Source organism: Stegostoma tigrinum, chromosome 1, assembly GCF_030684315.1.
Source record: "Stegostoma tigrinum isolate sSteTig4 chromosome 1, sSteTig4.hap1, whole genome shotgun sequence".
Taxonomy (NCBI): Eukaryota; Metazoa; Chordata; class Chondrichthyes; order Orectolobiformes; family Stegostomatidae; genus Stegostoma; species Stegostoma tigrinum.
Window position 1 is genome coordinate 75,846,178 of NC_081354.1, and position 27,059 is coordinate 75,873,236.

The 27,059-nt window shown below is 44.1% G+C and overlaps 1 protein-coding gene across 2 annotated transcripts in view; it reads left to right on the forward strand.

Moving 5' to 3' along the window:
- LOC125452177 (AF4/FMR2 family member 1-like) overlaps positions 1 to 27,059 on the forward strand; it is a 156,736-nt gene that overhangs the window by 80,862 nt on the left and 48,815 nt on the right. For both annotated transcript variants that reach the window (XM_048530269.2, XM_048530261.2), the window contains exon 4: positions 13,412 to 13,456. In XM_048530269.2, the coding sequence (XP_048386226.1) occupies positions 13,412 to 13,456 (45 nt within the window). The remainder of the gene's footprint in view (positions 1 to 13,411; positions 13,457 to 27,059) is intronic.

Here is a 27,059-nt window from a genome sequence, read left to right on the forward strand (position 1 = left end):
CGTGGTCTGATCCTTGAAATGTGGTGCCATTATTTAAGAAAAGTGGTAAGGAAAAGCCAGGGAACTATAGACAGGTGAGCCTTACAGCAGTGGTGGGTAAGTTGTTGGAGGGATTCAGAGGGACAAGATTTATATATATTTGGAAAGGCAAGGACTGATGAAGGACAGTCACCACATCTTTGCATGTGGGAAATTGTGCCCACCACTCTGCCTTCAGTCCTCTTTGTCACTTCCTCAAAAAAAAACTCAAGCTAGTGAGACTTGTCAGTATGGACTAGTAGGAAATGGAGGTGCGGCTTGGGGTGGGAGGAAGGGATGGGTGAGAGGAAGAACAGGTTAGGGAGGCAGAGACAGGCTGGGCTGGTTTGGGGATGTAGTGGGGGAAGGGGATGAGTTGGGCTGGTTGTGTGATGCAGTGGGGGGAGGGGACAAACTGGGCTGGTTTTGGGATGCGGTGGGGGAAGGGGAGATTTCCTACCTACTAACCTCCATCCCACCTCCTTGACCTGTCCGTCTTCCCAGGACTGACCTATCCCCTCCCTACCTCCCCACCTAAACTCTCCTCTCCACCTATCTTCTCTCCATCTTGGGTCCGCCTCCCCCCCCCCCCCCCCCTCCCTATTTATTCCGGAACCCTCTCCCCATCCCCTTCTTTGAAGGGTCTATGTCCGAAACGTCAGCTTTTGTGTTCCTGAGATGCTGCTTGGCCTGCTGTGTTCATCCAGCTTCACACTTTATTATCTTGTAAACAGACAAGGTCTTTTCTCTAGGATAGGGGACTCCAAACCTAGAGGGCATGGGTCTAAGGTGAGAGGAGAAAGATTTAAAAGGGACCTAAGGGGCAGCTTTTTCATGCACAGGGTGGTGCGTGTATGGAATGAGTTTCCAGAGGAAGTGGTGGAGGCTGGTACAATTACAACATTTAAAAGACATGTGGATGTGTATAAAGAATAGGAAAAAGTTGAGTGATATGGGCCAAATGCTGGCAAATGGGACTAGATTAATTTAAGATATCTGTTTGGCATGGACTGAAGGATCTGTTTCCATCCTGTACAATTCTGACTGTGTATATCAGGTGACACCATGATTAGCATGTTCTGTCAACCCTTCCATGGCTGAATAGTCATTCAGCCTTCACTATTGAATGGAAGAAATGCCATGGTCTTATTAAATCATACTTCAACATGACTAATCATCATACAGTACACCAACATGCTCTTCGTCCACTTCCTCCACCATCTCCCCATTCACCCATGCCAACCACATATCCTAAAATGAGCTAGTCCCATATGCCTGCATTTGGCCCATGTCCCTCTTAAACCTCTCCTATCCATGTACCTAGTTTAAATGTTGTAATTGTAAGCCAAATAATTTCTTTCATTTTACCTCCTCTGACTCCAGACTGGTAAAGTTTTAGAATCAAGTATCTGTTTTTAATTTTGGAAAATAATCGAACCTTGCACCACAACTCAACTAGGTAATAATAGCTGTAACAAAAAAAATGCAACCACTGACACTTGGGAACAACGAAGACAGCTGCAGGGTTTACATCTGGAAATATTGGTTGCTTGATGAGTTTGCTCTGATTAATACAGGACCCAGGTCAAAAAAATGCATGATTAATGAATTGGAGGGTCTAAATTTGAATTTTGGCTCACTGTTAGCATACTTTGTGTTAACTAAGCATTAGTCATAACTGGAACAGAATTGTCACCCAAAAGCACGCAGGTGTGGTTGACAGATTTAAGCCATTTATCTTTGTCATCCTCCCAAGCTTCAGTTACAATGAGGATGGTAAAGCAAAACTAGAACAAGAACGTTTCCCAGGTATTGCAACTTGAAACCTGATCTGTAAAATGACACTAGTTGATAACTTGACCGCATTGAGCAACTTTTTTTTTACCATGGTTGGGTAGAAAAGCATAAATCTCCTTGTAATCAGGCCAGATGTTGTCAGTTTCACTGGCCTAAACCTTTTCTGGAGGTAGGCACCCCTTGCTAGATAGTGTCTTTCAGAAGTGAGAGCCTGCCTGGAAGTGCATATCTTCTCACCAAGAGTGCACTAGCAGGGTTATCACTGTGACACTACATACAAAGAAGTCAATCGACTATCATTGGAAAACTGTCCAGAGCAGTACAAAAGGAGCAGGAAATTACTTGCCTATGTTGCTGGACCATTGGTCATGTTTATCTGTATGTGTTATTGTGAGAAGTGCACCCCCTATCTACAATAAGAGCTCTAACTTTCTTTCAAGTGACTTTTTTTGCAGGATTTTACTCCAGGGTGTATGTGAACTCCTCTTTTATTTAATGTACCAGCTGTTTATATAATAGTAAACAAAGACTTCTTGAAGTGCAGCATTTATATACATATCCATTGTCTAATGCTGCTGGGTTTTCCAATACAATTCACAACTAGCATGTCATAAGTGAAGGAAAGCTCCGAATAGATCCCTTTAAAGCCCCACTTACCTGTGCACAACAGAATGCATTCATTCTTTCCACCCACTAAGACCATAACTACTGGGAATACGTAACCATTAACACCAGTAAAAAGAGGATTGCCATTTTCAGTGTTTTTCTTCAATATACTACTGCTGATTTTCTGGAAACACTAATTGAGCAGTTATGGAAAAAGTATTAAGATTTTTGTCACAGGAACAGTGACAAAACAGTGAAGTAGTTCTTGGACAGGAGAGGACGGGGTTTAGAGGGGCCTGGAGTCCACATGCATCTGCTACCCTTGTCCTTCTAGCTGTTGGCTGCCTCAAGTTTGGGAGGACAACAGCAAGTTGCTGCACTGCATCTTTGACTTTTGTACAGTTTTTTTATTATGTGTTAGTAGTGGAGGGTTGTGAATGCTAAAGATGGTGAACGGGAATAAATCAAGTGAGCTGCTTTGGCCAAGATGGCTTTGAGTTTTTGTCATTGGAGGTGCACTCATCAAAGTAAATGGAGTCATCAGCCTCCAGATTTTTGATTTCTTTTGTAGGTAGTGAGTAAAGACTGGGGAGTTATTTTCCTACCAGCCTCTGACTTATCTTTTTAACTACGGTATTAATAAGGCTGGTTCAGTCCAGTTTCTCATCAGTGGCAGCCCTCAGATGATGATAGTCGGGATATTCTGTAGTAGCAATGCAATTGGATACCAGGGGGAGATTGTTAGATTTTTGTCCTCTTGAAGATTGCATTTAGGTGATGCAAATATTTCATATTTTACTTTAAGCTTGCTTTTGATCCAAATTCATACCTTTCAGTGCAAGTTGTTTAAACAAACTGGTACATCTGAATGAATTTAGCATGATTATTGCTACAAGTCACCACAAAATTCTTGTTTAAAATATAATTCGCAAGGTGTTGACTTTCCATAGGGCTTATCCTGTATGTTCTTTTTGACTTTTTTTATGAATGGGATGTTAATATGTTCAGGAACCTTTTGCTTTGCCAGTTACTGAACAGGATTTGAAACCAAGTCTATAGGTCACCCTGTACCTAATTTGTGCTGCTGAACTGTACTGAAAAGTGGCCAAGAGTAAATCGAGCCAACACTGCCTAGTTTTATTGTTTCATAAAATCCTAGAGATTTACAATACAGAAGGAGTGCTATTTGGCCCATCGTGCCTGTTTTGGCTATTTTTTTGAAGGGGAGAAAAACTCCTGTTCTCACTTCTTGTCGTAACTCTAAATTCCTCATCCTCCATTATCTGTCTGATTTCTTTCATGATTCATCTCTGGAATCAGCCTCCCACCATCTTCTCAATGTATTTCAAATCTCAATCATTCTGGGGGTGGGGGGTGAGGGGAGAGTTCTCTTGCTATCCACTTCTTGGCAATGATTTTAATAAGGTGTTTTGATTATTGATATTCCTCCTAAAAGATGGCTCTCTTCTGTATGTTGAACCTCTCAGCTTAACAACTTTATTCGGTCAATTCTTAATGGTTTCCTTTCAAAGGAGAGTAATCTCCTAAATCCCTCTTCCCTGCTACATGAGCATGTTTCCACTGTCCTTTTGACGCGTGATGCTCCTGTATTGTGATATCCAGGTATACAAATGGCTGAAGACTCCTTCTCAACCTCTCCCCTCACTTGAGGTGTGGTGACCCTTGGGTTAAACCACCACCAGTTGCCTCTGTCTATTGAGAAGGTAGCCCTAAGGCCTGGTAAGACTGGTTTCCAAATATCATTTCTCAGCTGAGGCCCAAACATGGATTTATAAGCTTGACACCTGATTTTATTTATTCTATTTCTTTAGTTATCAGCTGAAATAACTTGTATGCTCTTTAAAATTACTTTTATCAGCTCCTTTTTATCTTTGTTAATGATTATTGTTTTTAGTTGCCAAGGTCTTACTTGCTGAGTCTATACTTCAAATCAAGGCCTTTTTAGTAAACTTGCGACTACTGCTCTGGTCCACATCCCTTGTCAGCTTTTAACCACTTTTACCAGCCCATCTGGCCTTTACATGCTCAACTGGTGAATTTCAGATTGAAGATTAACTATGCAGCTAGCACTAACACTGGAACAGTGGAATGACAACAACAATCTCTAACAATGAGGCAGTACCTAAATGAAAAGTTACAAGTTGTTTCACAGGGTCTTCATAAAACAAGAAAAATTGTGGTGAAATATGTGGTGGTACTGATACAAATGATCAAACAAGATAGGTTTTAAAGAGCAGCTCGGAAGGAGGAGTGGACCAATTTCAGGAATTTCTGACCTGGTAGCCAAGATAATCGAGAGCTTAGCTGCCAATAATAAAGGAATCAAAGAGGTCCACTTTAGATAAGCGTAGCTATTTGAGGGTTGTGAGAGGATGTTACAGAGATTGGGAGTTTGGTAGAAAATGGTTTTTGAACTGTGAACCAGCATAGGTTGGTGATCGTGGAACTGAAGGGTGACTGTTCAGGACTTTTGGAGCAATTATTGACAGATTTAGAGGGAAGGTTATGGTGTGTCAGCCAGGAGTGTGTTGCAATAGTTAAGTAGGGAGGTTGAAAATGCATGGATGAAGGTTTCAGCGGGAGATGGTTTATGCTCGGAGCCGAGTCATGTGTTGCTCTGGAATGGATGATCTCCACGGGTGGGAAGAGTCAGGATCAATGGCCGGTGAGCAGGAGAGAGTCAACCACTGAAGTTTCTCCAAAATACAATCATTTGAACTTTCTTAGTTGTACTGAAGGAAATATATTTCTCATCTGGTACTTGATGTCAAATCAACAGGGCCAAGATCAATTTGGGCAGCTGAAGTGCCGAAGACTCCTTTCAAAACCAGTGCTGTTAATTCTTTTTACCCAATTGGAAGGAAATACATATTCTGTTTGATAGATAAAAATGCAGCCTGATTATTATTCTCTTGCAAAAGAAAATGCAGATCTACATCTTTAATCTGCAATTAATCACTTATTTTCAATTCTTTGTGATACTTCTAAATTCCATAATGCTGGGCGTTCTGTTGGAATGTCCTTTCCTTACCAATGGAACCAAACAAGCTAATTACTGTTGCTTGTTATTATCTGTGTCCCAAACCCTTTTCTGCAATTTCTTCAGCTTTAGTTAAGACTCCTCCTCCAAAAATATGGTGCAGAATGTACACTAGTTGGGAAACTTCAATGTCTATTACAAACACAAATTGAAGCATGAGGACCCAGGACAGAAAAGTAGTACGATATTGGTCTGAGGCAATGGAAGGCCTTTCATGGGACTGCTTAGAGTTGGTGGACTGACCCATATTCAAGAACTCAGCAGCCAACCTAAATGAGTATGCCACTACTGATACAGACTACTTCAGTAAGTGTGTAGGAGACTGCATCTTAAAGAAGTCAATCCAAATGTTCCCCATCCAGAAACTACGGATGACCTGGGATTTCCATTCACTATTGAAGTCCAGGCCTGAGGTGTTCCAAGTCGGGCAACGCTGATCTATAAAGAAAGTCCAGTTGCGACCTTTGTAAGGCCATCAGAGACCCAAAGAGGCCATAACAAACCAACTTAAGATACAGATCAACCCCACAGACGCCCGTTCGTGCAGAGGCTTACAAGAAATAACGGGCTACAAAGCAAAGTCGAACAGAGTCACGGGCACCCCTACCTGATGAGCTCAATGCATTCTACACTCGCTTTGAACAGGTCAGTGAAATGATGTCATCTATCCCAACAGCCTCTACATGCCTGTACCCACAGTCACTGCTGCAGACGTTACATTGACTTTCTGGAAAGCAACTGGCCTGGATGGAATCCCTAGCCGAACCCCCTCGCCGAACCCCCTCATCCTGTGTAGACCAGCTGGCGAAAGTATTTTCAGACATCTTTTAACCTCGTGATCATTCATGAAGGGATGGCACGGTGGCTCAGTGGTTAGCACTGCTGCCTCACAGCACCAGGGGCCTGGGTTCGCGTCCACACTCGGGCGACTGTCTGTGTGGAGTTTGCACATTCTCCCTGTGTCTGCAGGGGTTTCCTCCGGGTGCTTAGGTTTCCTCCCACAATGCAGAGATGTGCAGGCTAGATGGCTTGATCATGCTAAATTGCCCATAGTGTTCAGGGATGTGCAGATTAGGTGGTTTATAGGGGGATGGGTCTAGGTGGGAGGCTCAGTTGTTGTGGACTTGTTGGGCCGAACGGCCTGTTTCCGCACTATAGGGATTTTAAGAACCTCTCCTTTACTATAAGTTGAAGTAACCACTTGTTTCAAGAAGACCACTATCATCCCGGCTCTCAAAAGTTCCAGCCTCGCAGATTGCCTTGATCCTTTGCAATTTGCCTACCAGTGCCTACCACCCTCATTGCCAGAGTCATCTCCTGGGTCTTGGTTCCCCACTGTGTAACTGGATCCTTGACTGTATGACCCACAGACTGCAATCCGTAAAAATAGGCAACAACACCATCTCCCACCATAATCCTCAATTACCCCTACCTCTCAAAGGTGTGTACTCACCTCCCCCACAGCTTTCTTGATTATCACATCGACGTGAGTGGACTAGAACAGATTGCTGGTGATCGTCACTTCCAGGAGCTCAATGCCCTTGACCATTTCCACCTCTGCATCAGTGCAGACAGGAGTGTGTGCACCACTCCACTTCCTGAAGTCAGTGACCAGTTCCTTCATTTTGCCGACATCGTTGGAAGATCATCTTTACTTCATGCTGAAATTTGGCCGTAGGCATGAGTGTATAAGGAGTATAGTGATGGGGTGGGGGGCTGTGGGGGAGGTGAGTACACAGCTTTGAGGGTAGTGGTGTTGAGGATGATGCAAAATATTCATCAGGTCAGGCAGTATCTCTGCAGAGAGGATGAATGGCTATGAAATAAAGCTGGCGAGTGGATCGTCGCACAGGGAAATCCCAGCAAAGTGAGAAGCAGGATGCACTGCCAGCCCTCAACAGTGGGGGGGCTCTGTTCAGTGATAGTAATGCATACTGTTGTTTGACAGATTGGCCAAATTAATGCCTGGTCACCAGGCAGGAAACCAAACCTCCAGTAGGAAGGTGCATCCGGATTATATAGGGCCTCTGTGGAATTGATAGATATGTATTGTGAGGGAAAATACTGGATTTACTTTTGGAAAAATGGGAGTAAACACTGAGCACTAAGTTGGGGGACTAGAGAGATTTATGTGGGATTATGATGTGCCTTTCTCGCTACCAAATAAACTTCATTTTCTGAAGAACGGCCTAGGCCTGAAACGTCAGCCTTCCTGCGCCTCTGATCCTGCTCAGCCTGCTGTGTTTACCCAGCTCTACACCCTGTTACCACAAACCGCATCTCTGTTTGAAAGTTCTGACGATGAGGCAGTCTGCCAAATGTGTTTGAAAGTCCGCTAATTGCCCCCTTTTCCCACATGTTCTCTAGATCATTACATTGCTGTCCACTGCCGAATGGTCTTGTGGTCATAGGCAATTTTCTTCTCCAACTTTTACGGAAGGAACAGGTGCTCTGGCACAGTCCAACCACTTGGAGCATTTCAATGTTGGCAGATCCATCCTTCACAACACAAGGCAGGTAGAACATCAGCATCTGGTGGCATTTGGTGTTTGTGTACCAAGGGTCCACACGCAGCTTGATACAACCCTATACAAAGGTGCCGTCAGGATGAGGGCAGTGATGTGTACGCTTTTAGCCCCTGTTTCCGGGGTCTTGGGTAATACATTATCCCTGTGTCCACAATTCATTTTTGTCCAAAACCTGAAGAAAATAGATTCCACGTAGTCAGACTTTCGGTTGATGCAGACAAAGTCGCTTCATGCTCTGTGCAAGTCTGAATCTAAGATTGTAGGTCTACTTCCATTTGCAGAGATTCCCCGTCTTCCCTACCACACCATATTTGGATAGTTTATCCAGAAGAGTGGCAGCCAAAGTCTTTTCCCTACAGTAAGGGAGGTCCAAACTAGGGGGCGTATTTTTTGGGTGAGAATAGAAAGATTTAAAAAGGATCAGGGCTGGGGGTGGGGATTGGGCATCTCTTTCACATAGAGGGTGGTTTGCGTGTGGAATGAATTGCCAGAGGAAGTGGTAGATGCAGGTGCAGTTACAACATTAAAAGACATTTGGACAGCTGCATGGATGGTGAAGGTCAAGAGGGATGTGGGACTAGTTTAGTTTTGGAAACCTGGTCAGCATGGATGAGTTGGACCAAAGCTTCTGATTCCTTGCTTTGTGACCCTAAATGTGTGCATTGGCTTAGGGCACTTTTTGACTGTGTTTCTCGCTCTGTCTCTTCTCTTCCCCCACCCACCAGCTCCCGTAAAGAAAAGTTTTTAATGTGCTGAAGTCAGCTGCTTACCCCTTCGGGTATTGCCTAGTTTGTATCGACATCCTGTAAATAGTGGCTCTGTACAAAACCAGATCAAGTCCATTTGAATTACTCCTAACTGATGTAGTTAGTTGATTATATGCAATTTTGGTTGCGTATAGACACAATGTTGCACATGGAGACATAAATAATCAATCGGAGTTTACAACTTTTGATCCTTATCAAGGGTCATGTCCCATAAAGTGAATACCAGTATACATACATGTTGGATAAATCCAACACTGGACTCTCCAAGGCTCACTAGGTCTCCTTGGATCAGAACACAAAAAACAATTCATCAAACCCAGTCGAAAGGAAGTAGAGTTAGAATATTTCAATCTTTACCAGTCCCTCTTTAAATATACAGTACCTGCATTGACTGCCATGACTGCTATTAGTGCTGCAGCGTTGACTTAAGTTATTGGGCATGATTTTCATTATGAACACAGGTATATAGGGTAACCTTTTTCTGAGTTGAAATTATTAACTATGGTGACTGAGAAACTAGTGAAACACTATCCTTTTATCCTTCATTTTCGCACGAGTATGACCACAAGACCATTCGGCAGTGGACAGCAATGTAATGATCTAGAGAACATGTGGGAAAAGGGGGCAATTAGCGGACTTTCAAACACATTTGGCAGACTGCCTCATCGTCAGAACTTTCAAACAGAGATGCGGTTTGTGGTAACAGGGTGTAGAGCTGGGTAAACACAGCAGGCTGAGCAGGATCAGAGGCGCAGGAAGGCTGACGTTTCAGGCCTAGGCCGTTCTTCAGAAAATGAAGTTTATTTGGTAGCGAGAAAGGCACATCATAATCCCACATAAATCTCTCTAGTCCCCCAACTCAGTGCTCAGTGTTTACTCCCATTTTTCCAACAGTAAATCCAGTATTTTCTGATCTCTAATCAATTGACCTTTTAAAATCGTCCCACACGACAGATGTGGATTTACCCTCAATCAACCAGACCTAGTCTACATTCCCCAAATCCCCTGCCTAATATTGTAGTTAGCCCTTTCCCAGTTTCACCTGAGGGTTGATTCCTGGAATGCTGAAAGGTTGAGAATGTTGTGCCTATATCCATTGATGTTTAGAAGAACGGGAAATGATCTGATGCAAACATAAGATCCTGAAGGAATGAAAAGGTTTTCCCTTGTGGGGACTTCTCGAACGAGAGAACCCGTTTTTCCTTTTTTAAAAAAAAATCTCCATGTGAGATGGAGATGAGATTTATTTTCTCTATGGGTCATTAGTCTGTGGATTTCACTTTCTCAGAGAGCAGTGGAAGCTTGGTCACTGAATATATTTAACGCTAAATTAGACATGGTTTGTCAAGGTTACTGGGGCCAGTCAGTTAAGTGGATAGCAGTCAACTGTGATCTTATTAACTGACAGAGCAAGCTCAAGGGGCTGAATGGTCTACTCCTGATTCTTGTTTGTTTCAAGCTGGGAGTATTGTACTGTACCTGAGAGTAAACATGTCAAGACTCCCAGAATCTTCCTATCCTTGCTATGCCATAAACTTGTGAATGATGTCATGCTGCTGTTTTTATTATATTACTCCCAACAGAGTCTTGTAGTTTCCCTGATCCTGCCTGCACTGCGCCCCCCCCCCACCCCCACCCCACCCACCACCACCACCATCCCATGAATTTTCCAGCTGCGTGGTAATTGCCTGCCATTCTTTCCTAATGCTGCTTTATGTCAAAATCAGAACAAGATAACCCTACCTTAAGTAAATGTCAATGTACAAAATGACTGGTTATTTCCAGAATCGGCTGCTAGATTTTAAGGTAACTGCCTATGTCTCGTTGTCTTCAGAAACACTCTGTGGTGAGCTTCCATTTTCCATATTAGGACAACCTAGTCGCCGCACTGTTCTCATTTTGAAACAATCTAGTGAGGTGCTCCTGAATGAATGCAGTAGTGGACTGGATTGTTTAGTATAGTTTGTGCAGTTGTAGCCTGAAGGAGTTTTTCCAACTACTTTGGAACAGTAAAACTGCCTGGGTTTTATTACTGTACTTACCAAATAATAAGTGCATGCTTATTATGAAAATGGGTAACATTAGGCAATTGTAAAGCTTTGATTTTGATGCTTGTCCTTATCTTTTACAGTACCACCCCAGAAATAATGCTGCACAAACTTTCTTCAAGGTACTTTTTACTGACCGACATTTTGAGCAGTTACAGTGCAAATATCCTAACCCTATGATTGCTGTTGGTCACTCAGTAATCCATTCAGGCTAGCAACAAGGCTGTCCTGTCCTATAGGCTGTATAAAGCAATCTCAAACATCTGCAGTAGTCTTGCAGCCAAAACAGAAACCAGAGTCGCTACTATCAAAGATCTGCACGTGTGCAATTTTCTGGCTATAACTACTAGCCCCATGAAATTTGCCCTGAAGTATCATGGTGAATCCATAGCCTGGTCGGTCCAGATGAATAGTTACTTTAATTCAAAATATCTCTGTGTATCATACAAACTTTCTATAAAACCAACATCAGAGTGCTGGATAATACTAGTCCGACTAGTTAAGTGCTGTTGGGAACCAAACAGTATATGGAATACTGTCATGAAGTCCTAACTCTACCAAGACCCTTGCTGTTGAACACTTGTTGGAATTGAAATTTCATCATGACAATATTTTTGCCCCCGAGTATAAACCTTGGCAGATAGTTCATAGTTTACTCTATACTATTTTCAAAAGTGTAAGTAGAAAGCATATGTACCAAATTTCTGTACCTCTTTTTTGGGGCAGCATGGTGGCTCAGTGGTTAGCATTGCAGCCTCACAGCACCAGGGACCCAGGTTCAATTCCATCCTCTGGTAACTGTGTCTGTGTGGAGTTTGCACATTCTCACTGTGTCTGCGTGGGTTTCCTCCGGGTGCTCCGGTTTCCTCCCACAGTCCAAAGATGTGCAGGCTAGGTAGATCGGCCATGCTAAATTGCCCGTAGTGTTCAGGGGTGTGTGGGTTATAGGGGATGGTTCTGGGTGGGATGCTGCAAGGGGTGGTGTGGACTTGTTGGGCTGAAGGGCTTGTTTCCACACTGTAGGGAATCTAATCTAATCTCTGTCCTTTAATGTCTTTCCTGCACATTGGCCTCCCTCATCTAATTATTGTTCCTCAGTCCTCTTCCATTCACTCCTTTTGTTATTTTAAGGACATGATCATTTTGGCCTCTATGTTGATTTGGTAAATGGCAATCTGTACAATTCTGATTGCCTCTTCATCTCATAATACCAGCTCTTGAAATTAGGTCTGCTCTCTTGCATCTGTATTTTGATGCCTTTAATGTTGTTTTTTTAATATAGTGGGTCCAGGATTAAGGTTTCAAATATGGCTTTTATCAATATGTTCATTACACACGACAAAAATAACTCCTCTAGCTTTAGTGCCCTTGAGATGAAGCTAAATGGGATAAGTCTGTTTATTTAGTAAAAGCTTTTTCAAAAGGTTGATGGCTACTATCAGCTAGATGGAAAAATTCCTACTTTCAAATTTGTTTGCTGTGCTAATTAGAGTAAGAATTGGCATAGAGATTACCATGTTATATGTAATACATTTTAGCCCTGGATTAGAAAGCTCTTTGCATGTATATGGCACAATATGTTGTGATTTTTTCAAGTGTTTGGTGCATAGTTTATGACACAGCGTTTCAGAATGCGTGTCTGGGCTAGTGTGACTCTAATGCTCAATTAAATTTAAAATCTTTTTTCCTCTGGTTGATAAATAACCACTTCATCTAGATTGTATTAGGGAATTGAACCCAGGTTAAAAAAAATTGAAACAAAAGCGGGTCATGTGACAAAAATGCTTTTGTTTTGCAAAATGTCAATCCTCAAAGAAAACCTGGGAGTGAACAGAAATCAAGAGCTCTGGAAGTGCTGATGAAAAATCAGCATGGAAAGACATTTATCTCAATTTCTGCAAGCTCCTAGCTCACCTCATGCAGCTGATGTCTAACCCTCTTCCAACTCAAATTCCTGCCAATGACGTAGTGTTAGTACTTCTTGACTAGATCACAAAAGGAGCCAGTTAGCTGTTTGACTTGCCACTGACAATCCAGGAGCTGGGACTAATGCTAAAGAATCATTTTCTCTGAAATAATCCCCACACATCTTGAATGTGAGTCTATCTGACATAACTTGAGCAGTGTACATGGTTGACTGAAAAATGAACAGACAGGAATTAATCTGCTACCATGTATTTAATGAGATTCAAATGAAATTAGGACTGTCCCTGGTAATTATACCAATAAGGGAAAATTGAAGGGCACAAGAAAAGAGACACTACCATTTCAATCACTATATATTCAGCTTTTGTTACAGTACGAAAGTTGGCAGTGTCTCATTTTTAAAAACAAAACAAAAGCTGTTGAGGCTTCTAAATCACCTACATTTTTAAGGTTGTAATACATTTACTTTATTTAACTCATTGGCTTGCATTCAGTTAACATTATATTACTTAGAAATAGCATATTTTAGCATTCCTGACTAGACAACATTTCTCCACAAAGGGGTTTATTCTACTGTAATTCTCTCAACAGCTAAAGCTTTTTGAATTACTGTTTGAGTTTTTAAAATATTTCACTGAAATTTTTTGTTTCATCTTGCAGGAAACATTATCAAATGAAGCCAATTGTGTTGAAGAAATCTTAAAAGTAAGGTTTAGTTTTTTTTAAAAACTTCTTTTTTGAGTGCTGTATTGGTTTTATAGCTTTACAGCTGTTTATAGATAAGGAGTAACTTGATACTGTACTGACGCACATTAGTTTAATAAGTTTTCAGACCAATTAAAAAAGAATGTTGTCGTATGTTTTCTACTTCATGCCTAGATATTTTTTAAAAGTTCTCAATGGTGGTAAATTTCCTGCTAAATTCTTGTGTGTACTTTTGCATCTGATACTTAGAGCATATTTAGGGTACCTTGCTAAAGTTTTAACAAAGTCAGTTTAGAAAATGTTGGCAATAACTGCATTGATGAGCTTAACACGCTAGCTATGTGCTTAAAAAGGCATCTTTCAAAAATTATTTTTTAAAAATTTGCATTATGTTGATCCCAAGTATCTTTTTGCTTAATGCCTCGAGTGGTTTAAAAACAGCAATGAAGTCCTCTAGATCAGCCATGCACCATTTCAGATGATTATCTTGTAACAGCAGAAGCAAAAACAAGTCATCGGTGCTTGCACTAAATTCCTACAACTGTTTTCTTTGCATGAAATTGCAAAGAATGTTTTACTTGGATCTTTTTTTGTTCCAAATGGTGATTGCTGATGATCTTTGTTCGGAAGCAGCAAACTACTTTGGAAATTATACTGAACCAAGTTGTGTTGAGATTGAACGATCAAACCACTTGTGCTGCTTTTACCAGTAATTCACTGGCACCAGTTGTATCATGCTACTTGCTCACCAGTGCGGCAAGCGATGGGAACTGTCTCTGTGGCAGGACTCCATGGAGGAATCGAGTGTCCTGGGCCAGTTCTCTGTCCATGGAACTGTAGAAACAACCAGCAGAATTGCCATTGCATGTGGTTGCTGTATATAGATTATTTTTGATGGTTGTGGTTTTGCTGCTGTTGACAAAACAAAATCTGCAAGATCAGCTGTTTGGGTTAACCTCAGTCGCAGTTGATGGCGCAGTGTGACTCATTTATTTTAGTGGCTGTCTATCAGCATGTCATTTAATGTGAAGTTGGTAGGAAGTTTAAACCTTTAATATAATTCAGAAGCCTCTTGCTGTTGAATAAAATGTGTCTGTCTTTGTTTACATTTGCTTGGAACTATATTTTAACAAGGCCTATTTTCTACCCCTTGCCCTTTTTCCTGAAGACTTTGGTAAGCATTTCATTCCTGGCAGTTCTGTGGTGTCTCATTACATGGTGCTCTTCCTGTATGAGCCCAGACAATACATATTGATGAGAGTGATAATGGGAACTGCAGATGCTGGAGAATCCAAGATAACAAAGTGTGGAGCTGGATGAACACAGCAGGCCAAGCAGCATCTCAGGAGCACAAAAGCTGACGTTTCGGGCCTAGACCCTTCTTCAGAGAGGGGGATGGGGAGAGGGAACCGGAATAAATAGGGAGAAAGGGGGAGGCGGACCAAAGACGGAGAGAAAAGAAGATAGGTGTAGAGGAGAGTATAGGTGAGGAGGTAGGGAGGGGATAGGTCAGTCCAGGGAAGATGGACAGGTCAAGGAGGCGGGATGAGATGGTAGGTAGGAAATGGAGGTGCGGCTTGAGGTGGGAGGAAGGGATGGGTGAGAGGAAGAAGAGGTTAGGGAAGCAGAGACAGGCTGGGCTGGTTTTGGGATGCAGTGGGGGGAGGGGATGAACTGGGCTGGTTTTGTGATGCAGTGGGGGAAGGGGAGATTTTGAAGCTGGTGAAGTCCACATTGATACCATTGGGTTGCAGGGTTCCCAAACGGAATATGAGTTGCTGCTCCTGCAACCTTCGGGTGGCATCATTGTGGCACTGCAGGAGGCCTATGATGGACATGTCGTCTGAGGAATGGGAGGGGGAGTTGAAATGGTTCTTGACTGGGAGGTGCAGTTGTTTGTTGCGAACCGAGCGGAGGTGTTCTGCAAAGCGGTCCCCAAGCCTCCGCTTGGTTTCCCCAATGTAGAGGAAGTCACACCGGGTACACTGGATACAATATACCACATTGGCAGATGTGCAGGTGAACATCTGCTTGATATGGAAGGTCATCTTGGAGCCTGGGATGGGGGTGGGGGCAAGTGTAGCACTTCCTGCAGTTGCAGGGGAAGGTGCCAGGTGTGGTGGGGTTGGAGGGGAGTGTGGAGCGGACAAGGGAGTCGCAGAGAGAGTAGTCTCTCTGGATGAAACTCCAGTCTCAGAGTCAAGCTAGCTCCTGAGGGCACATGCCATCTCAGACATGGCACAGTGTTAGCATCCTCTTCTGATTCAGGAGGTTGAGTTCAAGCCTCTAAATAACCATTTGGGCACAATTTAAACAGTCACTCCAGCATAGTGTCAAATCGAGGAAATATTGTGCTATTGGAGGTGTCATTTATTTGAGGCTCTGTCTGCTTTCTCAGTAGTCATAGCACTATTTCAAAGAAGAGCAGTGGAGTTTTGCCTGGTGTCCTAGTCAATACTTATCTTTGCCAGCATCACCCAAACAGATTATCAAGTCATTAACCGCATTGCTAACTGTGGGGACTTGCCGTACGGAAATGGGCTGGCACATTTTCTGCATTGAGTCTAGCTACAAAATTTGTTTCTGAAGCACTGGGAAGGTAATGGTTGCCATATAAATGCAAATTAATTCTTTGTTTGGATAGCTTGCCAGAAGCTTTGTACGAAATGATCTATGCAAAAGGAAAAAGTGCATTCTTGCACTTTCTCACGTTATTGTGGTGTTCCAAGTTGTTTCACAAGTGCTGGTTATTTGTGAAATGAAATATTGGTTGGAATTTTATGAACATATACTGCAAGGGCTGCTATTGGGGTTGGAAACCAATTGACAGCTGGTATAGTCTTTGCTATTTTAACTAAGTTATGGCATTAGCATCCTGTTTCTGGGTTTCCTGATCAATCAAATGGGTTATGGTGGCTATATTCAGTGATAACCCAAGACGGGTAGGACGGGATGTTGCGGAGAGGACATGGGGAAGTTGTAAATAGATCTAGGTAACTCTAGAGAGATGACAAAAAAATTGCCCAATGGAGTATTTTGTGGGGAAATGTGAGGCTTTTCACTTTGGAAGGAAGAAGAAAAAAAGCCCAGTATTACCTAATGGAGAATGACTGGGGTGCTGAGGAATTTAGGTGTTTGGGAGCATGGATCACCAGGGCATAGTGTATAGGCATTGAACACAAGTGAGAAAGATAATGAGTGCTATACTTTATTATGACAGGAATTGAATATAAAAGGAGCGTAGCATCCTTACTTTTATAACTGGCATTGGTGAGATCACGTCTCAAACACTCTGCAGTTATGGTCCCCTTATTTAAGGAAGATGAAAATAAATTGGAAATGGTTCAGAGGATGTATACTTCATTAATGAAGTGGAACAGGCCTGAAACTTCAGCTTTCCTGCTCCTAAGATGCTGCTTGGCCTGCTGTGTTCATCCAGCTCTACACCTTGTTATCTCGGATTCTCCAACATCTGCAGTTCCCCTTAGCTCAGGTAACTTTTTGACGATGGGTTCGGCCTGTGTGTCCGCTGAGGTTTAGATGAGAGTTATGACTTGATTGAAGTTTGAGATCGTGAATGGTTTTGACAAGGATAGATGGGGAGAGGATGTTTCCTGTTGTGGATCAGCCCAGAAATACTGTTTTAAAAGTAGGAATTACCCTTCCAGGAAAGAGATTGAGAATTTTTGTGACTTTGGAATACTCTGTGCCTCAACTGCCTTTTAAGGCAGTCATTGAATGTTTAAAAGTCCGAGACAGGTAGGTTCTTGTTAAACAGGAGAATTGTGGGCTATTGCAGGCTAATGGTGATGTAGAATTTTTTTAAAAAAGCACTTCTACCAAACTGCAGATGAGGTTCCACAATATATTATGGTTACAGAAGTCGTAGACATCTACAGCACAGAAAAAGGCCCTTCATTGTATTGAGTCTACACTGGTCAAATGTAGCCAACTAGTTATTTTAATCCCACTTTACAGCACTTGGCCCATTGCCATGGATGTGCACTTGCAATGCCGAAGTCATACAAGTTTCTGCTTCTACTACCTTATATAGGCAATGACTTCCAGATACCCAGCACCGTCTGAATTTTGTTAAAAAAACAAACGTTCCTCACCTCTTATCTTTTCTAAACTTACTGTCCCTTTATGTCTGAGTCTGTGTCCCTGGTCACGATCCCTCCACCACAGAGAATAGTGACTTCCTATCCCCTTATCTATGCCCATCGTTATTTTACACATCTCAATCATGTCCACTCATCTCTGTGCCGAGGAAAACTAACCCCAGTCTATACACTCCTTCATAACTAAAATTCTCCAGGCCAGGCAAAATCCTGGTAAATCATCTTGAATCACCTCTCCCATAATAGGGAACTGCACAAAATATTCTAACTGAGGCCTAACCAATTTTTAAAATATTGCCCTGACAGAATGTCCCTACTCTTAAACTCTGCTAATAAAGACAAGTATCTTGTCTTTTATCCACTTTATCCAACAGTCCTGTTACCTTCAGGGACCACTGGACGTGCCACCAAGGTTCCTCTGAACCTTAGATAACAAAGTGTAGAGCTGGACGAACACAGCAGGCCAAGCAACATCTCAGGAGCACAAAAGCTGACGTTTTGGGCCTAGACACTTCATCAGAGAGGGGGATGGGGAGAGGGAACTGGAATAAATAGGGAGAGGGGGGAGGCGGACCAAAGATGGAGAGGAGAGTATAGGTGAGGAGGTAGGGAGGGGATAGGTCAGTAGGGAAGATGGACAGGTCAAAGAGGCGGGATGATAGGAAATGGAGGTGCGGCTTGAGGTGGGAGGAAGGGATGGGTGAGAGGAAGAAGAGGTTAGGGAAGCAGAGACAGGCTGGGCTGGTTTTGGGATGCAGTGGGGGTAGGGGTTAAGCAGGGCTGGTTTTGTGGTGCAGTCGGGGGAGGGGAAGAACTGGGCTGGTTTGGGGATGCAGTGGGGGAAGGGGAGATTTTGAAGCTTGTGAAGGCCACATTGATGCCATTGGGCTGCAGGGTTCCCATGCGGAATATGAGTTGCTGTTCTTGCATCCTTCGGGTGGCATCATTGTGGCACTGCAGGAGGCCTATGATGGATATGTCGTCTGAGGAATGGGAGGGGAAGTTGAAATGGTTCTCGACTGGGGAGGTACAGTTGTTTGTTGCGAACCGAGCAGAGATGTTGTCATCCTCCAACACTTCCGCCATCTTCAATCCGACCCCACCACCCAAGCCATTTTTTCCATCCCCACCCTTGTCTGCCTTCTAGAGAGACCAATCTCTCTGCGACTCCCTTGTCCGCTCCACACTTCCCTCCAACCCCACCACACCCGGCACCTTCCCCTGCAACTGCAGGAAGTGCTACACTTGCCCCCACACCACCTCCCTCACCCCCATCCCAGGCTCCAGGATGACCTTCCATATCCAGCAGATGTTCACCTGCACATCTACCAATGTGGTATATTGTATCCATTGTACCCGGTGTGGCTTCCTCTACATTGGGGAAACCAAGCGGAGGCTTGGGACCGCTTTGCAGAACACCTCCGCTCAGTTCGCAACAAACAACTGTACCTCCCATTCGAACCATTTCAACTCCCCCTCCCATTCCTCAGACGACATGTCCATCATAGGCCTCCTGCAGTGCCACAATGATGCCACCCGAAGGTTGCAGGAACAGCAACTCATATTCCGCTTGGGAACCCTGCAGCCCCATGGTATCAATGTGGACTTCACCAGCTTCAAAATCTCCCCCTCCCCCCACTGCATCACAAAACCAGCCCAGTTCATCCCCTCCCCCGACTGCATCCCAAAACCAGCCCAGCCTGTCTCTGCTTCCCTAACCTCTTCTTCCTCTCACCCATCCCTTCCTCCTACCTCAAGCTGCGCCTCCATTTCCTACCTACCATCTCATCCCGCCTCCTTGACCTGTCCGTCTTCCCTGGACTGACATATCCCCTCCCTACCTCCCCACCTGTACTCTCCTCTCCACCTATCTTCTTTTCTCTCCATCTTCGGTCCACCTCCCCCTCTCTCCCTATTTATTCCAGTTCCCTCCCCCCATCCCCCTGTCTGATGAAGGGTCTAGGCCCGAAACGTCAGCTTTTGTGCTCCTGAGATGCTGCTTGGCCTGCTGTGTTCATCCAGCCTCACATCTTATTATCTTGGATTCTCCAGCATCTGCAGTTCCCATTATCACTTCCTCTGATCCTTGATGCTTCCGAGCAGCCTATTGTTCATTGATGTGGTCCTTTTCCTGGTCTGACCTGTCAAAGTGCATCACCTTGCACTTAAATTCCATTTGCTGCTGATCAGCCCATCATAATCCCCCTGTAAGGTTTTTTTTGTTTTTAAGGCCATCCTCCTCACTATTTATCCCCAAACCACCCCTTCTCTCCCCCCCCCATATCAATTTCATATCATTTGTCAACCTGCCCATCAATCTTTCTACATTGAAGTATAAATCATTTATGTACAACACACACACCAAGGCCCCGAAACACATGCCTGCAGAGCCCCTACTGAACATGAGTTTCCAGTCACACAAACAGCCTTCAACCATCACTCTTTTTGTTTCCTTCCACATGGCGACTACTGGATCCAGGAGAAAAGAGCGCACAAATTTGAGATTGAGAGTAGCATCGCATCTGGCCACGGCTTGAGCTGTTCAGGCTGAATGCATGAAGGCTTCCTAACCTGACAGCACTCGCACTCGCTGAATGCTGGACCCGTTAATTACAATAGACCGCCATTGCTCATTGCAGTATTTTCATGTCTGACCAAGTAACCGCACAGGGCTTACCACGTGCTTTCCACCACATCTGGTTGAAGCCCAGCAGAAAGCATTGTGATATTGGCGTCATTACCTGGCTCACTCCTCTTTGGCATCTTCTTACAGTCTCTTGGTCAAGGATGACTTGCTTCCACCCAGATTCAATGAGTTCTCAGCTAGCTGAAGTCCAGTGCATGCTCTAAGACTGTCATGTCTGGGCTGCCCATGCTTAAAAGTTAATATGATCTCGTCAGTATCATGATTTCAGGTCTACACGTGTTCCTGACTGAGTCTTCCTGAAATGAGTTTTTTTCCATTGTGGTTGGTCACAAACCAAGGTCCCATGAGCTGGTGGCAAGTGTGCCCTTTTCAAGGAATGCCCTTGATGTTGGGTACACTGTCTTGGAAGAGGGTACTGCTGCTGTTTAAATCTACTTACCCAGCCGAACCTACCTCTCTTTTCTATGAAATTAACCCCCACCCCAATTGTTGATTGTGTAGAGTGTTTTTGCAGCCAGTTAAAAAACAGTAAGGTCTTGCAAAAAGTGCTAGTTGAAGAACAGTTCTTGGGAGCATACGCATGGCTTGAAGGATGAAATAGAAGATTGAGCAAAACCCAGTAAAAACTCAAAGTAGCTAAACCTCTGCAGAAGATTGAGTAATAACAATTTGAAATATAATGTAGTGGAAATCAAATTCACACAATCTTTTTTGCTGACTTCAAATAATGGAATCCCTCCCCGAAAATTCTCTTGCTCACAGATTAAGTCGTGCCCACTGTGAGGACTTACTGCTCATTGCAACTTTGCAGTCATTCTTATGATGGAATTTGTCAGATTAAGGGGAGTATGCATTAAGCATTAACAATGGTTAAATAAATACAGAAAATGTTGGATTCACTTGTGTTTGACGTCATAAGGTTTCAAATCTGTTATAACTCAGAACTGTTCTGAAGTAAAGTCAAATAGGATTTGAAGATTTCTGAGTTTCTCTCTCGGCAGATGCTGCCAGACCTGTTAAGTTTCTCTAGCACTTTATTATTATTATTATTATTATCTTTACCTTTTTACTTTACCCCAGTACTTTATTTTTATTTAACACTTCTGTACATTTTTTAAACCATTGCTAAGAAGTTGATTACTGTTCATCAACTAAGTTAGTAACTGGCTTCTTAGTTAAAACACGATTCAGATATTTTGCAAGCCAGTATGCCAGTTTTGCATCTGTGGGATTCCTTTAATATCCATGAAAAAAACTGAACAGTTGCCTTTTATGCTGCTCTGTTACTTTGGTGATGTAAATGAATCAGTTGTAGCTTAGCCCCACAATCCATTTAGAAAGCAAGCAGAATGTCGAACATGGCCGTTGCACCCATGCTCTACCCTGAGATCTTTTATGTCTACCTGAACTAGAATAGTGCCCTTCATTTTTTTGGTTCTTATCCAGAAAGCAAAGGCATGTTAGACTAATATTTTTCCCTTGAAAAGGTGACTTCAAGTAATTAAGTATGCTTTACATGAGGTAAAATAGAGAAGAGTTGTTCAGGGTACAAAGTTGTACTGAAAACCAACCAATAATTTGTAATAGGGAGTACAGTCAAAACGAAATTACAGATTTGAGTCTTTTGCTATTAAACCTGAACTTTTTTTTCCTGAACAACACAAGGACATTCTACTTCAGGAAATGGCAAGTATTTATTCAGTAAACATGGAACTTAACAGCTCAGTGGAGAAGTTTGTGTCCCAACCGAAGTTTACTTAAACCCAGTTTGTTTCAGTCTGTGTTAACCATTTAAATTGTCCTCAGCTTGCTGAATAAATTAGTGCTACGTCATTACACATGAGGTACAATAATTAGCAACCTAAAGGTGTTGGTGCTTTTTTTTTGAAACCTAAACTTCATGAAAATGAAATACTTAAAACAAAAAAGGTCTCCTCACTCTGAAAGATGACGCGCATGTTCTTTTGTAATGATCCGAGAACTTTCCAGGTTATTTTTGTAGTTCAAGCTCAACATTGTCTCTATTAATTTTCACTTTGTCATGTGGTAGGATTTTAACTCATGATCTTTGGCTTTTTGTCCAGTGGCATAACTAATCAGGCTGCCATATACATGGTTTTTGACCTGTTGTAATGTAAACTAAGTGATATTGGCTCAGCTGTCCTTCCCTAGATATCTTTTCCATTAATGCCAATGATTAAGTGGCAATTTTAACATTACAGGGGTTAAAACCTGTGGGGGTGGAGGGGGGAGGATGAATCAATAGCAAGTAATGCTATTGATAGATTATTAATCCAGAGACCCAGATAATGTTCTGGGATAACATGATTTGAGTCCCACTACACACAGAATCATAGAAGTTATTTTCTGGTAACAATCAAACTCCATCACCAACCAGCAATCTTACCTTCTCCTATGTCGTCTTGATTTTATAATTTTCCATATGTGTAACTCTCCATACTTGGCTTGCCTTGCCTCAATGTGACTCCACACTCCTAGCGATGTCACTGACTCTTAGGTTCCCTCTGAAATGACCTCACAAGTCTCTCTGTTGTAACAATTGCTAGAAAGTCACCAAAAATGAAAATAAAAAAGATTGCGATACCAGAAAACAAACAAAATCATAAATTGTTGAAAAATTTCAGTGGGTCTGGCAGCATCTATGTAGAGAAAACAGAATTAAAGTTTCAGATCCAGTGACCCTTCTTCAGAACTCGGCATTAGGACCAAATCAAGGCATTGGAAATGACAATATAAACACAACTGTGCTGACTCTACAAAGTCTTCCATTTGATCTATTACTGTCACATGTACTGAGGTACAGTGAAAAATGTGTTGACTTATGTGCTTCTCAGGCAGATAGTACAATACAAGTGCACCAGAACAGAGTGTAGGATACAATGTTACAGCTGCCCCAAGAAAGTCTCTCTGCATGAACATCTGGGGACAATGCAGTGCCAAAACTGGGAGAGCCGTCTCCTAGATTAAGCAAGCAACAGCCTGATGTAGTCATACTCCTAGCTATACCTTTTAGGTGATGTTGCAGGCACCACCATAACCATCCTGTATATGTCCTGACCCAGTTTAAATCATGGCATCAGGGTAAATGTGGACAAAGAAACTTCCTGATTACCACATATTAGCAACAACTGACGGCATCCTCCACCCAAGCTGTTGAATCAGGATGCCCTGCTTTACCAGCACATTTGAGGAGCCATTGAGGGCAGCAAGAGAGCAGAATGTACTTTGTTGGGGGATTTCAATGTCTACTACAAGTACTGACCAGACAGGTTGAGTACTAAAGGATATAACTGCAAGACTGAATCTGTGGCAGCTGTTGAGTGAATCAACCAGAAGGAAAACTATACTTGACCTCCTCCTAACTGATCTACCTGCTGCAAATACATCTATCCATGTTAGTATCAGTTAGAATGACCACTACAAAGTCCTTGCAGAGGTGACATCCTGCGTTCAGGTAGGATGTACCTTATGTCATGTTTTGACTCTATCACCGGGCTAAATGGGATAGGATTCAAACAGATCAAGCAACTGCAGACTCAGCATCCATGAGGCACTATGGGCCATTAGCAGCAGTAGAATCGTACAATCTGCACCTCCATGGCCTTGCGTAACCAGCACATTACCTTTTACATGTTGACCCTGGTTCAGTGGAGAGTGCAGGACAGCATGCCAGGAAGAGAGCCGGGTATACCTAAAAATGAGGTTTCAAAGTGGTGAAGCAACCAAACAGGACAGCTTACATAACAACCTCATCACCTCAGGGGACCTCCCACCCACAGCCTCCAACCTCATTGTTCCCCAACCCCGCACGGCCCGTTTCTATCTCCTTCCCAAAATCCACAAACCTGCCTGCCCTGGTCGACCCATCATCTCAGCCTGCTCCTGCCCCACCGAACTCATCTCCACCTATCTGGACTCCATTTTCTCCCCTTTGGTCCAGGAACTCCCCACCTATGTCCGTGACACCACCCACGCCCTCCACCTCCTCCAGGACTTCCAATTCCCTGGCCCCCAACACCTCATATTCACCATGGACGTCCAGTCCCTGTACACCTGCATTCCGCATGGAGATGGCCTCAAGGCCCTCCGCTTCTTCCTGTCCCGCAGGCCCGACCAGGCACCGACACTCTCATCCGCCTAGCGGAACTCGTCCTCACACTCAACAACTTCTCTTTTGACTCCTCCCACTTCCTACAGACTAAGGGGGTGGCCATGGGCACCCGCATGGGCCCCAGCTATGCCTGCCTCTTTGTAGGTTACGTGGAACAGTCCATCTTCCGCACCTACACAGGCCCCAAACCCCACCTCTTCCTCCGGTACATTGATGACTGTATCGGCGCCGCCTCTTGCTCCCCAGAGGAGCTCGAACAGTTCATCCACTTCACCAACACCTTCCACCCCAACCTTCAGTTCACCTGGGCCATCTCCAGCACATCCCTCACCTTCCTGGACCTCTCAGTCTCCATCTCAGGCAACCAGCTTGTAACTGATGTCCATTTCAAGCCCACCGACTCCCACAGCTACCTAGAATACACCTCCTCCCACCCACCCTCCTGCAAAAATTCCATCCCCTATTCCCAATTCCTCCGCCTCCGCCGCATCTGCTCCCACGATAAGACATTCCACTCCCGCACATCCCAGATGTCCAAGTTCTTTAAGGACCGCAACTTCCCCCCCACGGTGATTGAGAACGCCCTTGACCGCGTCTCCCGCATTTCCCGCGACACATCCCTCACACCCCGCCCCCGCCACAACCGCCCCAAGAGGATCCCCCTCGTTCTCACACACCACCCTACCAACCTCCGGATACAACGCATTATCCTCCGACACTTCCGCCACTTACAATCCGACCCCACCACCCAAGACATTTTTCCATCCCCACCCCTGTCTGCTTTCCGGAGAGACCACTCTCTCCGTGACTCCCTTGTTCGCTCCACACTGCCCTCCAACCCCACCACACCCGGCACCTTCCCCTGCAACCGCAGGAAATGCTACACTTGTCCCCACACCTCCTCCCTCACCCCCATCCCAGGCCCCAAGATGACATTCCACATTAAGCAGAGGTTCACCTGCACATCTGCCAATGTGATATACTGCATCCACTGTACCCGGTGCGGCTTTCTCTACATTGGGGAAACCAAGCGGAGGCTTGGGGACCGCTTTGCAGAACACCTCCGCTCAGTTCGCAACAAACAACTGCACCTCCCAGTCGCAAACCATTTCCACTCCCCCTCCCATTCTCTTGATGACATGTCCATCATGGGCCTCCTGCACTGCCACAATGATGCCACCCGAAGGTTGCAGGAACAGCAACTCATATTCCGCCTGGGAACCCTGCAGCCATATGGTATCAATGTGGACTTCACCAGTTTCAAAATCTCCCCTTCCCCCACTGCATCCCTAAACCAGCCCAGTTCATCCCCTCCCCCCACTGCACCACACAACCAGCCCAGCCCTTCCCCCCCACCCACTGCATCCCAAAACCAGTCCAACCTGTCTCTGCCTCCCTAACCGGTTCTTCCTCTCACCCATCCCTTCCTCCCACCCCAAGCCGCACCCCCAGCTACCTACTAACCTCATCCCACCTCCTTGACCTGTCCGTCTTCCCTGGACTGACCTATCCCCTCCCTACCTCCCCACCTACACCCTCTCCACCTATCTTCTTTACTCTCCATCTTCGGTCCGCCTCCCCCTCTCTCCCTATTTATTCCAGTTCCCTCCCCCCATCCCCCTCTCTGATAAAGCTCTCTGATGAAGGGTCCAGGCCCGAAACGTCAGCTTTTGTGCTCCTGAGATGCTGCTTGGCCTGCTGTGTTCATCCAGCTTCACATTTTATTAGCTTACATACTGAAAGCATAAGCAGTAAGTGACAGACTGGTTACATTTCATCAGCCAACACACCAGATCCAAAGTTTGCCACATCTAGTCATGAATGGTGATGGGTAGTTGAATACCTAACTGGAGAAGGAGGCTAAACAATTATTCCCCATCTTCAATGATAAAGATGCCCAGCATACCAGCCCTAAAGATAAGACTCGAGCATTCACAGCAGCCTTCAGCTAGCAGTGCCTAGTGGGTGATCGATCGTTGATCTCAGCTTTGTTTAGAGGTCACTACTTTGACAGCAGTTATCAGACGATTTGATTTACTCCACGAAACGTCATAAATGGCTGATACTGCTAAAGGCTGTAGGCTTTGACGACATTCCCGCAATAGCTCTGAACAGTTGTGCTCCAGGACCTGCTACAGCCCTAGCCATGAAGTTCCAGTCTAGCTAAACGTAGACAGTTTTCCAAATTGTCAGGTAGATGCCAAAGTATGGCCTATATACAAAAGGCAGGACATACCCAATTGGACAAATTACTACCCTGTCAGTAAAGTGATGGGAGGTATCACCATCAATGCTGTCAAACAGCAGTTGCAGAGCAACAAGCTGCTCACTTACACCCAAATTTTGTTTTGCTAATGTCACTCAGCTTCTGACCTTATTACTGCCTTGGTTCAAATGTGACAAAAGAACTGAGTTAGAGATGAGGTGAGAGTGATTGCTCTTGACATCAAGGCCACATTTGACCCGAGTGTGCCATCAAGGAGCCCGAATAGAACTTGAATCAATGCGAATCAGAAGAAAACTCTCTGCTGATTGGACTCGTACCTGACACAAAGGAAGGTGGTTTTGATAATTGAGGGTCAGTCATCTCGACTCCAGGAAATCTCTGTAGGAGCTCCTCGGTGTATTTTCTTAGGCCTGACCATCTTCAGCGGCTTCCCTCCATCATAAGGTCAGAAGTGGGGATGTTAGCTGCTGATTCCA